General features: G+C 34.2%; 1 protein-coding gene across 1 annotated transcript in view; it reads right to left on the bottom strand.

The window, feature by feature from the left end:
- The window catches only part of LOC113496576 (tachykinin-like peptides receptor 86C), a 55,580-nt gene extending 44,926 nt beyond the window's left edge, over positions 1-10,654 (bottom strand). Inside the window, exon 1 of the mRNA XM_026875840.1 lies at positions 10,119-10,654. Coding sequence (XP_026731641.1) covers positions 10,119-10,363 — 245 coding nt within the window. The 5' untranslated portion in view covers positions 10,364-10,654. The remainder of the gene's footprint in view (positions 1-10,118) is intronic.
- Positions 10,655-16,046: the final 5,392 nt, after the last annotated feature.

The raw sequence follows: 16,046 nt of genomic DNA, 5'->3' as shown, positions 1-16,046 counted from the left end.
AGCAGCGGTAGCAGCTTGTTAGCAGTGAGATAACAGGCTGTTATTACAACATAAAGTTATATATTTAGCTCTATAAACATATGTATATAAGAATCCTCTACAATACACCTATTGAGAAACAAAGGGCTTAACAACACGTCTTATAGTAAAACTAGCTGTTGCCCGCGTGGACGCCCGAACTGATCACACGGGAACATAAAATTGGGATTTAAGTATCCTATGTATTAATGCTTGTTATAAACTATCTGTGCATCAAGTTTCGTCTAAATTCGATCAGTAGTTTGCGAAAAAGAGGAACAAACATCCATACATACAAACTTTCACGTTTATAATATTAGTAGGAAGTAGAATAGTTTTATTTTGAGGAAGAGAGATGACGCTATACAGCGCGTCGTTCTATCTCGCTTCCACATCGGAAATATTTCCTCAAAATGTGCAGGTATATCCTTGGCTAAGATACATCTACACGTGTTTACCTTGTAGTCTAATAACTACTGTCTATAACTAAGTTGTTTCTAGAGATTTAGATGAATTTATTATGATAAGTTTATTCCTTCGAAACTTTAGTAAAATTCTGTCTACAAACATTTACAAGAAAATTTATAGAAAACTTTCATAACTTCTGAACTATTGAAACAATTTGATTTACGGCAAAATTCAAATTGTTTACATTTAAGTCTGTGTAGAATATAAATTCATTCAAGAACATAATGCATTCTTCAACAGCTGTGGAAAGTAGAAGCTTAAGGATTGAATGAATTGAAAGTTTTTTTGACGTTTTTATCTAAACTTTTTTTTTGTGATTCGATAAAACATAATTATTATAAGAAAAGTTTACCTACTAATTGTAACGACACGTAATACATTAGTAATTTGAAGTTTGGTCTTTCTTTTTCAAAATTAAAAGCGATTAAATAACACACATTGTTGTGGTTTTATTATGCTTACAAATTTGTAGAATAATTGTAGACATTTAGCTTCTTAAGTCTACTGCATTAGTAGTTTATTTTAATGTATATATATAGTATCGGATAACAGAATTTGGGAATCATTTTGCACATATATAAAGGGTAAATCCGTGAATAGTATTTCAAAAATTAATTCAGTAATTTACAGCCTACTTACAGGTACTACAGGTTAAACATAATAAAAAAAAAAACAATCTTCACAATACAAACATAGTATAGATAATCGCACCGCACAAAATGTTTCGAAATTAGAACTTTGTAATTTATTTACTTACCTACAACTTTTAAACATTGTTCAGAGTGAAGTAACTGCCGAGAAAGTTTACTACACGTGGAATCAGAACAAACCATAATACCTACATACCTATGTAGCTACACAGGGAAACCTCGACACGTCGTGTAGGTGGATTGCTAAGCAGTTGTGAGATTCAATATTCAAAAGACATATTTTTACGTCGTAAGGAAAGTGTAAGGTAAACACTGAATTAATTTTATGAGCTGCGTGATTTGTCATAAAATGAGGTTATTTTTATTATTTAAATTAAGAGAACATCTTCTTTGTACCACTCTTTGAAAGTTCAGTTTTAGTTGACACTTAGGTAGGTACTGCCGATTCATTGATGGGTTTTCTCACGCATAACTATCGGGATAACTCGACTAGGTTCAACCCAACCGGAGTCCTTAATCATGACTGGACAAATCTCAAGAGCTCTTTAGTTTGTCATCTTTGAACAATCTTTCTTTATATTTTCTTTTCATATCTTTATATTGCTAAAAAAATACTACTTTCTCTATATATACCCACTTTTCGGTCGGATGGGGTAGCGACAAATGACTCTTTCCGTTTTAGTTGGAGTGGAAGGGAGTTTCAGACTTTTACTGAAAAAAATCAACTCATATTACTTATTTTTCCATTTGTGTATCAGAGCTAAAATAACACTTTTGGCAATCCCGCTACTATATTTACCTACCAAACAAACCGTTTAATATGAGGCGATAAACAAAACATGAAATCGTAAAATTAGCGCCTCTACACATCGGGAGCACCTGCTTCTAAAATTTAAACGACATACAAACTCACGCACACACACAACTATCTAACACTATCAATAGAACCTGTACTATTTGTTATCATAACAATGTCATTCATGTTAATCCGATTATTATGATAACAGGCAACCTAGAGGCATGTTTACTGTTGTATTTCCCAGAAACAAGCTCTTTCTAAGTAATTTAAGTAGAATTTAATAGTTGACGTTAGCTAGTTGACGTTATTTGAATGTAATTAAGGCTCTGTTTTGACACTAAACAATGGGTTACGACTTTATGGGCTTTTTAGAGTAGTGAAGTGTCTATGTAGCTAGAAAAAGAACGCATTTCTCATACTAAAAAAATGTAACTCATTAAAAATCTTTTGAATATCTGAAGCCAAATAAGAAATTACTCCTCATTATTAAATAATAACAGGTAATGGAGATAATTATACCTTTTTTTCCTAGTGGTTCTAGTTATTAAAACTAGCTGTAATATAAAGTTTTCAGATATTTTTGATCTGTTATAATTAGTGAACTATTGTTCAGTTCTTGTACACGTAAATGTAAGTTTTAATGAACGCGGTTTTGACTTTAAGCCACCTTTCATTATGACGATGCCTCGTCCGAAACTTTTACTAACCCTGCATTTTGTCTTCTTTTACCACCGTTTGATTTACATGTTAAAAGAAGTTTACCATTTGTGACCTGTTATGGTTTACGTTTTAATATGTGTTTATATTGTAAGCATAAATTAAAAAAATAATCTTATTTGAACAAGATACTCTTCTTATTTAGGAGCTTGTGGCTAAGCTATAACCGCATAAGTGAAACGCTCACAGGTTAAGCTATGCTTAGCGCGGTTGGTCCGTAGATGGGTGACCATCAGTGTCATAGCGAGTTCCTCCGTGTTTCGGAAGGCACGTTAAATTGTGGGTCCCGGCTGTTATTCCTACATCTTTAATAGCCGTTACAGGTAGTCAGAAGCTTGAAAAGTCTGACAACCAGACTAACCAAGGGGTATCGTGTTGCCCAGGTAACTGGGTTGAGGAGGTCAGATAGGCAGTCGCTCCTTGTAAAACACTGGTACTCAGCTGAAACCGGTTATACTGGTAGCCGACCCCAACATAGTTGGGAAAAGGCTAGGCCAATGATGACTCTTCTTATTTGAACAACATACACTCACATTTTTTTGTTCATCATAATTTTATGTAAACTATTTTATCTTCTACTTCTCCGTCTGTTCATAAATGGTCGATCACCTGGTGTCACAGTATTTCCAACACACCCTTGCAAATAATCTCAGGTGTGCTGGTTTCCTCGCAATGTAGAAAACATTGCGAGGAATCCGTACTGTTTAAGCAAGCAATAATAACATATAAATACAGATATGAATTCGGAAAGAAAATGGTGTGTAAAGGAATTTGAACCTTCGAAATGTGACTTGCAGTCTAACGGTTAATTTAACATAATTGCTTGGTCTCCTACTGCTTATTTGAGATCGCTTCATATGTCAACTAAATCGTTATCAAAATATTGAATCAATAAAACAAAGGAGAGTTCTTAGACAATATTAATTTCAAGAAAAGAAAACAGGAAGAAAATTCTCTAAGACAAAGTTAACGATTTCATAACCTTCTCAAAACATTAGCTCCGTAGAAATTCATTTCCTTTGGAAACGTGGCGTAAGCTTCTTTATTGATATTTCATTTCTAGATTTACTATTATGATAGAGTAACTGTTACATTTTGTTATTCTTTTCTCTTCATCTAGAAGTAAGAAATTAGTAATGTATTCGACTCGTTTTTGTGTTGTACTTTCTTCAATAATTTTTCAATGCGAAAAGTTGCTTGTACTGTTTGCTCATGGCAGTGATACACTCGATAATTTCCTTGTTAAATAATGTTTGTGCGAACTTAGTCGCAAAATGCTTGAAGATTAAATGTAACATTTCACTGGTTTTGTTGATAAATCAGACCTCGCGCACCACCTCGCGAAACTAGCAACAACATTTTTGTAAGTGGTTTCTTAGGTGTACGCGAATGTTAGACATTGATAAACCGTGACCGTGATATCTGCAAAGGCGTCGAAACGTCGGGGACTAAAATTAAACCGCGATAAAATCCGTAAAAGTAGTTTCATTTCAATTTTTGTAAGTGGTTCTTCATTTACAAGTAAACGCGCTCTATAATATGTGTGACACTTGTTGCAGCTCGCTTTAATATTGCAATGTGATGTTTTTATTTAACAACAACATCCTATCTCTTAATATCAATGGTAGTAAGCCATTTGCTTTGATTACCAGCTCAATGTAATATCAGACTAGACCTCATTGTTCTATTTCCAAACTATACGACCTATTTCGGTAAACAATAACAGCACCAACAATATAGGCTATTTGAGCGTATTGATCTGAAAATGCTTGTGATGCGGTTGTGATCAAGATTAATTAAAGCGAGCGGTTCTGTTCGTTTAACGACTCAAGGCTGAGCGCAAAGCTCGGGAAATGACAAACAGGCGTTGACAAATTAGGATTACGAATGTAGGTAATTTGTATGTATCAAAGCTGTATAATTGAAAAATTACTTTCAAAGTAATGTTGTTCATCTTTTTATTAAATTTGTTTTCGAGAGCCTCCGTGAGAGTACACTGTAGCTCTATTTTTACTACTGTAAATGTTCTGCTAAGATATTGAAGATTTAAATATTTCTACTATAAACATGCTGCCAGCCGCTGCTATTTCGGTGTGGATTGACCCTCATTCCAACTCATAAGTTCCTTAAAAACTGCCTTATACAATAGAAGAAGATGAAGGTCAGTAGTACGTTTCCTTATTGGGATTGACCCTTATATCTAATTTAATTATTGTGCTAATCAAATATCTTCCTTATTTATATGCACGCAGAGAATAAAAAGTAATACACACTGCTTATTTCTTGTGTAAACGAATGTAGAACAGTAAGAAAAACAAGAAATACATACAAAGTAGGTACAACTATTACAGAATATATAACAGTTATATAAACAAGAACACTTTAGTAAGTGTATATATCACATTTATACCTATAACTACATTTATACATTTATACTTCACCGTCAAAACAAAGTACCTCTATTATTAAAACAGACATCTACTTGGCTTCGAATACGGTCTCAACGTCTGTAAGTAAGAATAACCATTAATCAAATATATGTAAATATTTTATAGAACTTCTTCATATTTAATATTATGAAAGTGAGCTCAAAACAAGGTAAATAGAATAATGACGCCAATTGTCTGTCTATGACAGGCATATTTAAATGATTTATCCAATTAAGATTATTGTAGCACAAAATAATGTTTAATTTACAAAGCATTTAATTGAAATCTATTATTAGAGCAAATTAAACTTATTTTGTAAACAATGGATGAAAATCTATTCATAATTTAATTCATATCAAGATTTTCTTAAGATGATGTAATTGTAATATTTCTTACATTGGCCTTACTCAGACAACTTTACTAATATGAAATTGTCAAATTACGCCACACGTGTTTTATTTTTTACAAAACCAAATAAAATCTTTAAGAAATTTTAAAACGTAAAAGAAATATAAACACTTCAGCTCGCACCATGTTTGTGAAATGCTTTACACTTACTATTTCAAATGGTGCGAAAGAACATAACATTTCTCAGTGTTGACAATATTTCATCTCGCAAGTGAACGAGTTACGATTTCCACTTTCATACTCGAACAACTCCATGTTTTATTTCTTAACACGAGCGTCCTTACTCAGTTTGAACGACAATCATTCTCGCAGTTTCACACACATTAGTCCTTGTTTCACGTGTCTAGTAAATATAGGTACAATGTGTACACATATTATGTATGTGTGCGTGTTTGCTACAGTGAGTAATCAACTCACTGCAAAGATGAGTTGATTACTCAGTGCCTAGTAACCGTAACCATGGAAACTGAAACATTTTAAAGGCAATTGCATTTTATTTTTGTTGTGACCACCATTTTTTGAGACAACTTCAAACACATATTCATTATCTAATGATGGTTTGATTTCAACTTTAGATTTTTTTTTGACTGAAATGAGCTAAACTCTTAATAAGTAACGTAGGTGTTTTTGTTGACTGCCAAATGAGCTTCGAAACTTAACAAAAAACACTATAGGTAGGTATATCCTGAAAGTATTTTTGGGACCTAACATCACTAAAACATTTTACCTATGTCTGGAATACATTATTCCGTTTTGGCTATGTAACAGTTCACTTCAATTCATTCAAAGAAAACAAATATGATGTAACGCTCAAGTTATCTTAATTAATAGTTGAATTGCTTTCAAGTGAACGACAGCCCTTTCAATGTATCCCTATGTTTACGTAATACAGTTTGTTTAGGAACAATATTTGGACGTAAAGTTCTAAATTTACTCTCTCTATCATTTCAAACAATAGATAAATAATATGACGATTTAATAAATAATTCTGCCCCTCTAGCCGAGTGGAATTTCGACAATGGTATACGTCAATAAATAGCTATGAAATCAAAAACAATAGAAAGCAGAAAATATGTGATTTAGTGTTTAGCCTTTCCTATTGACGCTAACGATTATCAAAATGTCACTTGGCTAGCAAGCTGGAGATTTTAATTCGGTGTAAGTATCTTAATGAAATTCAAAAACATATTCACAGTTTTTACACATTATTTCACACATTTGAACGATAAGTAATCGGTAGCGGAATTGGAACGTTTATTACTGGGTATAGTTATAATAACCAAAATTGGTAATTAGCAATGTTAGTTAACAAGCTTATTTCGATACGATATACTAATTATCAATATTAAGCTCATAATACGCTGCAACATAACTTTAATAGCTCTAACACTGCGATTAACCTGCCATTTGAATTTAATACTTATGTTGTTTGACAATAATATTATAAATGAAAAAGCATGTGATTGTGTTTGTGTATATGTCTGGATGTCTGTTAACTCACGTGAAATAAGGGAAATGATTTTGTCGTAATATTATATGTATAAATTATATGTACTGAAACTGCTTGTGGTATATCATTATAATAATCTTGATGAGACGGATTCGTGACTGTTTTAGGTTTAAACACTCATATTTTTGGCATTGCTCGACAAGTTTTCGATTGATTTAATCTTAATCTTTTTAATTCTGAAACAATAATGGTCGGAGAAACTATGCACAAAAAAAAATAGCAATACAATACTCTACAGAAAGGATCAAAATTAATTTATAAATATCCCAATGCATTTAGGAGTTTTGAAGACGTGACGACTTGAATGATAAGTTAGCTCCCGACCTCTTTGATGACTGAACTTTTCCTTTTCCGTAAGAAGTCATAACAAGTTAGACGAAATAAGGAAGTTGTGGAAACATAAAAATCAAAGAAAACGTTGCGTTGATAGAATACTGTCTGCTCAAGGAATAAAAATAGGGTTGTAGGTTTATGACACGAAAGGCGGAGAAAAAGACAGGATTTATGACGACAAAAACGATCGAGTTTTCACAAATTTTAAAAATAGTTAATATTTCTTAACTCGATACTCGTCGATACGAATGTTTTGACATCCTCAGCTTTTTCATGGTTGCAGAATAATGAGAGAACAAACTTTAAGTGGAAAATAAATAACCATCATTATTGAGAAAACTTCAATTTCAAAATAGAAAACTCCAAGCCGAGGAAACGTTATGAGACAAACAGAATGCCGAGACAGAAAAGTATATATCTAAAATACGCAGACTTAGGAATTATTTGCCAAGCAATGGGACAGTAAAGATTTATAGAAAAATCTAAAAAAAAGTCTATCATAGAGTGCGCGAGTGAATTGATGAAACAGCCGTAATTTCCGTACATTTGATGGTATTCAGACATCGTTATTGCTTGTAGAAAAGTATCTGTCAACGGGATTAGTTCAAAACTTATAAGCGTTTAAAAGAAGTACTTTATAAGGATTTTAATTTTAATAATTTTAACTCAAAGTTTGTTAAAATATACTTTTGTTACACACAAGACCACACTTAGTAAACAAAACGTGAAAAACAATGTAGAGTTAAAGGTAAAACAAAACTAACATACAAAGCTTTTGTGTTTTCAAATAGAAAATATGTACTTCAGAACAAAGTTTTCTTACAAACCGCATATTAATGAAAGAAAAATGTTTATACTTTACCCACTTAAAAAAGGTCAATATTTAACGACCTGAGAATAAAAGTTTTAAAACAAAGTTTGCTAATTGACTCGGCTATTGAATAAATCGGAAAATATTACACATCAAATCTTTTACAAAATCGATTTATAGTCAAAACCTAAAATTAATTTACAGTACTTCATAAAAATTACGTAATAACAAATAAACTCATATGAGCCGTAGCTATTGTGTAAGCGAGACGCCACTAGTCGCCGTATAGTTCTCACTCTTGCTTGCACAAAGACCCCAGTACCATTAAAAGAGTTCGAAAGGTAATCGTACCTCAATCGCACTTTTGCTCTACTTTTTACATAATCGAACTGCTTAATTCAGCAGTTGTCACATTTCGAAGTATGAGCACGAAAATATTTACCCGATTACATAAACTGCCTGGAAATCTAGCCAGACCTAGTTTGTCTAGACAAACAGTCGGGACTGTGCCTGCCAAATTTTCGTATAATTTTGTGATAAGTTTCCATATTATGATGAATATTACACTCTAGAAATTATACAATAATTACTAATTTCGCGGACCAAAATGAATCCTATGTTATTTTAGGAATGAATCCTATGTTACTTCTTATGGCCTACATTATAACTATAAAGTAGCTAAAGTGAGACAAAACAATCATGGAGAAGGAAAGAAAAAATCATGTAAATTTTACTAGGTTATGACTCAAGGTTTTTGTCCCGAGACTAAATTTGGGTAATATCGAAATTATTGTTTGTTATATCTTTGTGCCCGTATCTTGTAGACTTTGAACATCTACACATCCTACATATCTCGCTTTCACGACAAAACAGCTGAACCTATTTGAAAAGAACTTCTTACTTTTTACCTTAGTATACTTGTCTCCCAATAATGACTGATGTCAATTTTCCAACAACCAAGTATGTCACACATCAATAAACTAGCTACATATGTATTATGTAGCAATTTTATTTAATAATTTCAAACAAATTCACAAAAAAAAACAACATAGTTTATTGAGTTAGATAAGATCGTTCCAAATTAGATCTGAGAATGTTTATTTTATCTCCCAAAACCTATATAATCCGTCAGCTTTTACCAAATCTTATTCAAAATCAGAGGTTTATTTCGTTACGTCTCGATGAACAGCTGATACATTGGCGACATATCAAGCGTAAGCAATCAATAATCAAAGTACATTTTGTTGTAGGCATACCTATCCCTATTTACGTAAAGAATATGGATTAAAGGATGTTATTGTGATATCTTTCAATACATATGCAGTTATACATACATCCAAGATTGTTTGCTAAATATTTTAAAAGGGTTATCATTTCAACAATGATATTTAATGGCTTGAATTGATCAATTAATAGAAAAAATAAATATAATATTAATTTTAACTTGAACCGCTTCAACCTAGGCTTTTCGTTAACTATATGAGGGTTAAGTTCCAGTTTGAACGGACTAAACCAAGAGAAGAGAACCTATATTAAATAGAGAAGATTGCCAATCTGACACTGATTCGAAACCTATTTTGGTAGGTAATACAATATTTCAGTAACACTGGCTGTAAACATTTTGAAAATCGTTTTCAATAGCTTGATAAACTTTCTAATATACGACGAGTCATTGTATATGCGTCTATCAACTATAGCAGGTCGACTCACTCTTTGTAATCGGTCAAACTTCAGGAGCCGTAGTGAAAGTCACAAAAGAAAGAGACGTATATCGCCAGTATGTCGCCTTAAGCTGTCCAGTCAAGATATTGAAGAACGTCACTCACCTCAATATAATTCTCTCAAACTTTAAGAATTATTAAAAGAACTCTTTGACTTTATTCGATAGAATTGAGATGGAATGTTTTCTAAACGTACGGGAAAGACAGGAAAAACTGCACATGTAACTTATATACATAAACAATTGAACACTTACCTATCAACAGTGATGGCGACTAAAGTGAACACTCCAGCAGACACAGTGAGGTTCGCAGTAAAGTTGCTTGCAGTACAGGTCACGGCTCCGAAAGGCCAGTCGGCAGTCACAAGGAATATGAAGTTTGGGGCACCATTCAACGTCGCCATTAGCAGATCTGCCACCGCAAGATTCACCAGAAAACAGTTCGTAACCGTTCTCATCCTTCGATGGGCTAAAAACAAAGGAATGTTCTTATTAGTCATTTATTACTTACATGTTTCATAATGGAAAAACGTAGCTTTCATTAGACTAATTGAGTTAGTCGTAAGTATGAGGTAGGTTACTTAATATGGAAAATGTGTATTTATTAATGTTAATTAAGAAACTATACGGAATATTCTTATGTGAAAAAAGAAACTACCCCCGTACAAAGAAATTTAATCCTTGTGGCGCGGGGTTTTATAAACATTAAATAAAGACACCCATATTTAGTCCCACGCAGGGATCAAACCTGTGACGTCACGCACACAGTGGGTTTGGCGTGGTGGCCTGAACCACTCGGCTATCCGTGCAGTCAATGTAATAAAATGTAAAATACTTTTAACAAATGCAAGCAAAAATTCTGAACGAAATCCTACACCATAATTATTATTAAAAAAATCCATTTACCATATGAAAACATTGTACGTTTCCTGACCTAATTTCGTTTCATCATCCCACAGTTCGTTAGAACCAATGTTGTAAGCAACGAAATGATTTTCCTTAACCGCAAGATCTGCATACAAATAACGGTGTATCCAGCGAGAATATTCACGCTCTATAAGGCTTAAAGTAGAAAAGCCTTTTAAAAGGGTGCTTATTTCCTAAGCTTGTTTGAAGCCGTTGCCTAACAGACATTTCAATTTTGAAACGTTGCGAATTACATACCGGCTATAATGCACATTTTATTTTGGCACTTAGTAAAAAGCAAGCCTGGCATATAAAGTTCAGAAAAAAAACAACACATTGGATGCAGTACCTCCATAGATTTGTATTGGGAACAATGCAAATTGTCTTCGAGCAAATGTCTGTGAGTCGTGTCAATAAATACATGCTCTCGGCGTTCGGAACTGCAATATTGTCGCGGAAAGCTATTTTATTTACTTTTCTAGTCTCTAAGAACCCATATATATGACGAGGCAATATACGAAATTCACCCTTAATCTATACGCAGTACGAGTTAGCATGAAATCCAACATTTTACCTCAGGACGATTATTGGAAAACTATAGTTGATTTCAGAATGCATATTAACTGAGTGAACTGTATCGTATGAATAACTCTAAGAAAAAGATATCTCAAATGAATTCTTACTTCGTCTTTAGTCCATCTGTTTCTATAACAATCCACGTTTGCCTTGCACAGCAAGCAAAGATAAGACTGTATGTGAACAGAATGATAATGTGTCAATAAAGAAAGAAACGTGGCTAATGACGTCTTTGGAGGTTATTGTAATGAGATAGGGAATTACTTCCTGTATTCACATTTTTCTGTAGGACGGTATATCGACAGGTGGAAATAAAGGTCCCGATATCGAAGTTAAAATATAAAGGTTAGGTACGTACTTTAAGTTTTTACGGCGAGATCATTAGCGCACTCATGTAAATAAAAACGGGTGCTTGGTTTTCATCCAGTACAATAGCAAATAAGAACCAAAGAACGTTAGTCTACGAGTTGTCTTCTAGATAGTAAGCAGTCTAGTAATAAAGTCCTTATGGCTGTTGGTGGATGCTTGCAGTTCCTTGCTTGTTTTTTTTTATGAGATTCAGGTTTTACAATATTTGATTTAAAATTCATGATATAAATCAATTATAGAAGGCTTATGAAACACGTATTTGTCAATATACCTCGCAGCCCCGGAGAATATTTTTCATAATAGCGTAATTAAATAACAGCTGATGTCGGAAAATACGTGTAGGTCAAAAGCATTTATTAAATTTTAAACATAATATATATTACGTGTTTTTTTTTGTCAATTGCCAGTTATGAAAGAACGGTAAATATATGCTTAATTTATTTAAGAGTGAAGAAAAATATTGATTTTTTTTTGCATATAATATGTACCTACCTTAATATACATGGTGTTGTTTAGTACACATTCATGCAATCATTTATATAACCCAATGGTTTCCTCATGTGTAACACGTTTTACCAGAAAAAGGCCAGCAGGGGCCCGCACTGATAGCTTTATGATGTTTCAGGAAAACAGAACCTACATAGATATCCCGAAGTCACGTACCGCAAACGATGTTACCCTGCGTTTTACTTTGGACGAGATTCGAGTAATTTGAACCAAAATACGAGTTTTACTGGGAAGAAATCTATTTAGTTCTCTGTTAAAGTAAAGCTTTGAAACTATTTAATAGATACTACTAACTACTTACTAACTTACTACATATATATTCGCTTAGAACGCCTTCGTTTTAGACTGTAAATAATAGTGGTTCTTTTTCCTACAAATAAATTATTTGTCAATTTATGGTTTACATTTTGCACCCACTATTTTTCTGTTTATTATGTGAATGAATTTAGATCAATAATTTGGACAAGGTAACAGTAAATTAACATAGTATACTTTCTGTTATGTTAAGCTATGATAGCTTTCAATAAAGCCGGATGGCTTTCAAGTGTTTAAAAATATTCATATTAGAATTCCTCGTTTTCCTGGTAAAGTAATGTATTGGCATAAAACATTTATCTAAAGATATCAAATAAACCTCATACAAAAGCAAAAATAAAGAACGTATAGATTTGCAAACAAATACATATTTATAATACGTGGGACATTCTATTTTTGCTAAGTCTTAAACACTCCCACATTGGAATTGCGTTTCATGTGCGACTCTGTGGCAATCTCATAAATGTTCAGATTCAACACAATTGGATCTAAGCCAGGATCGAAACCAATTGCGTCAATAAAAGTTTATAATGCAGTTTATTAAACCGGACGCAGGACGTATTTTTTTCAACACAATTAGTTTATTTGAATATAAATGAAATTGTATATTGAATATCAATAAATTGACAGATCGACATTTTGAATACGCAATGAGTGCGATCCAAACCATTCTATGGATTTTTTGTTAGAAGGACAATTTGACGAATAAATTTACAAGCTTGCCTGATTAGCTTGGCGTAATTGACTAGGATGAAAAATTGATAAGAGCTATGTGTGAAAAATGAGTATTAAATGAGTATAAAATGCGTTTGACATATATATGAAAATCGCTTTAATGAGGGATAAGCACAAACATGTAGCGAGGAGGTTAGATGGTAAGGTTTTTCTACCACAACATTTTTTAAGCCTTCAATATTTATTAGGTACCCTTTCTCAGGGCAAAAAAGGCTCCCTGTTACTAAAGTACTGGTTAGCACTAAGCAGCAACAATAACTAACAGCTGAACTCTTCAAAAAGGCTTAACATTCATCAGCTGATCAAAATATGAACAGGAATTCTGTTTTCCGAATAGGCTTTAGTTGAAAAATGCTGGTTTGCGTAGTATTTAAAGTAAGGTAACCGTAACCTTGACCGTAACTCCTATTATTTTTCAGTCCTGTACTTGTAGCAGAAGCTTCAAAGCTCTTAGGAAGTCATCAAAGTATATTATCTACTTAATATAAAAAAGAGACTCTTTGGTGCAACATTTTCCTCTTATTACTTTAACGTACCACATATTGCTTTTTAGATTACCTATTTGCGTCGCACACGCGTTGCGTACGGACGCGCGACCGCCTCCGTGCGCTATCAAAAATGTCGAAGGTGGTAAAGTGTAATAACTGCAATGTTGTTATTAATGAAGTCCTTGCATTTATTTGCAACAAGATTGATGTGATGGATGAAGAGAGCATTAGTCGAATATGTATTAGTGCATTCTCGGAATACGAAGTGAAAAATGCAAAAGATTTGCTATACGAGTCAATTTCGACAACAAGGCGCAAAAAGACAAGAAAACGTGATGGTAAAACTCTCCGTGAGATTGATGATATTATTTGTTTGCTCAAAGAAACGGATCCCGAAGAAATACCAATTTTTGTGGCACGGGATTTGCAAAAGTTGCCACCAGTACTGTTCGACCACGTAGATGTTACGCGGCTTCTCAAAGACTTATTAAAAATGCAAGGTGATATTAAGCAAATCAAGGAACAATATGTGACTGTGGAACAGATACAACCGTTGAAATCTGAGTTTGAATTATTAAAAAACGAGGTAACAGCAACGAGAACATCAATTTATGTTGAGGGTAGTAAGAATACATCATCCCAGCAGAACATCGAGACCGCGGATATTACGATTGTGAATCATGAAGAGGGTAAAAAATGTAAACAACGAAATATGCGCGGGAATCGGGCGATGCACCCACCTCAGCCGAGCAGCGCGAGCGCGTCGGCCGTGGCGTCGGCGTACATGAGACCCGAAGATATGCCGAACAAACACGATCGCGAGACGAACGCGCCCGCTATGCAATTTGTCGTCCCCGAGTCTCAAGATAAAACGGCTCAGAGTCACGAACCCAACCCGAACATACACGAGCGGCAGCCGAGCGCGGCGCAAGTCGCAGCGGGACCTCAAGGTCAAGCGTCGAACTGTAACGCGGTGAAGCCGAAAATTCACGAGCGAGAGCCGAACCGAGCCGAGCAGGAGTCGCATGGACATACGGTCGCGATGAATGTACAATTGCATCAAAAATCGTTTGCCGATGTTGCACAAGACGGAACATGGAAATCTAAAACTGTGCCTGAAGAATGGATACAGGTACAGAGAAAAAGATACCGGAATAGATTTGTGGGGAACAGAGGAAAAGCAATTGTTACGCCGGATTCTAATTTCAAAGCGGCAGAAATAAAAATTCCAATATATATTTATAATGTTGCGAAGGCTGTGACCGTGTGTAGCATAACCGAGTATATTCAAAATAAGGCGAATATTGAAGTTACCATGGAAAAAATGAATATGACAGTTGCAAAAGATTATGATTCATACAAAATATTTATACCTAGAAATAAATTGGACATTTTTATGGAACATGATTTTTGGCCGGAGGGTATAGCTTTTCGTCGTTTTGTAGATTTTAAATGGCGAACAAATGGCAGACATAACAAATTGAATTTAAACTTAAATAATCATAATGAATGTAGCCAAGTTAATTAGTTTTAATTGTAAAGGAGTGAGCCGCTCGAAAGAATGTGTCAGGCGAATTTGTAACTCAGCGGATGTCATAGCCTTGCAAGAGACATGGCTCCTACCGCATGATATCCCTTGCTTGGGTAGTATAGACGACAGTTTTGCATACACCGGCAAGTCAGCAGTGGATACTTCGGCCGGTATACTGAGAGGCAGGCCATATGGGGGTGTGGCTTTACTTTGGAAGAAGGACGTGTTCCCAATAGCCACAGTCATCGAGTGTACCAGTGTGCGTTTATGTGCGGTGAAATTAGGCATAAATAATCGCTCTTTACTTGTATTTTCTGTATACATGCCTACAAACTCTATTGATAATTTATTAGAATTCACCGAAACTTTGTGCGAAATTAATGCAATTATCGAAAACAACAGTGTAGAGTCAGTGTACATGTTGGGGGACTTTAATGCCCACCCGGGTGAGCTATTTTATAATGAACTATGTAGTTTTTGCATTGAACAGAGGTGGTCATGCGCGGATATAGAACTATTGCCACCAGAGTCGTATACGTTTGTCAGCGACGCGCACGGTTCGCGAAGATGGCTCGACCACTGCGTGCTGACGAGTGCCGCGCGGCTCTCTGTGTTAAATATTTCAATTTTGTATGATATTTATTGGTCAGACCATTACCCTATCCTTATGGAGTGCAATTTAGATTTAGTTAAAGCCAAAGTTGTTTCAATTAGTTATAGTAAAAACAAGGTTATATGGGGAGACAGGGACACTAG

Source organism: Trichoplusia ni, chromosome 8 (genome assembly GCF_003590095.1).
Source record: "Trichoplusia ni isolate ovarian cell line Hi5 chromosome 8, tn1, whole genome shotgun sequence".
NCBI lineage: Eukaryota > Metazoa > Arthropoda > Insecta > Lepidoptera > Noctuidae > Trichoplusia > Trichoplusia ni.
This window is presented reverse-complemented; position numbering and strand designations above follow the sequence as displayed.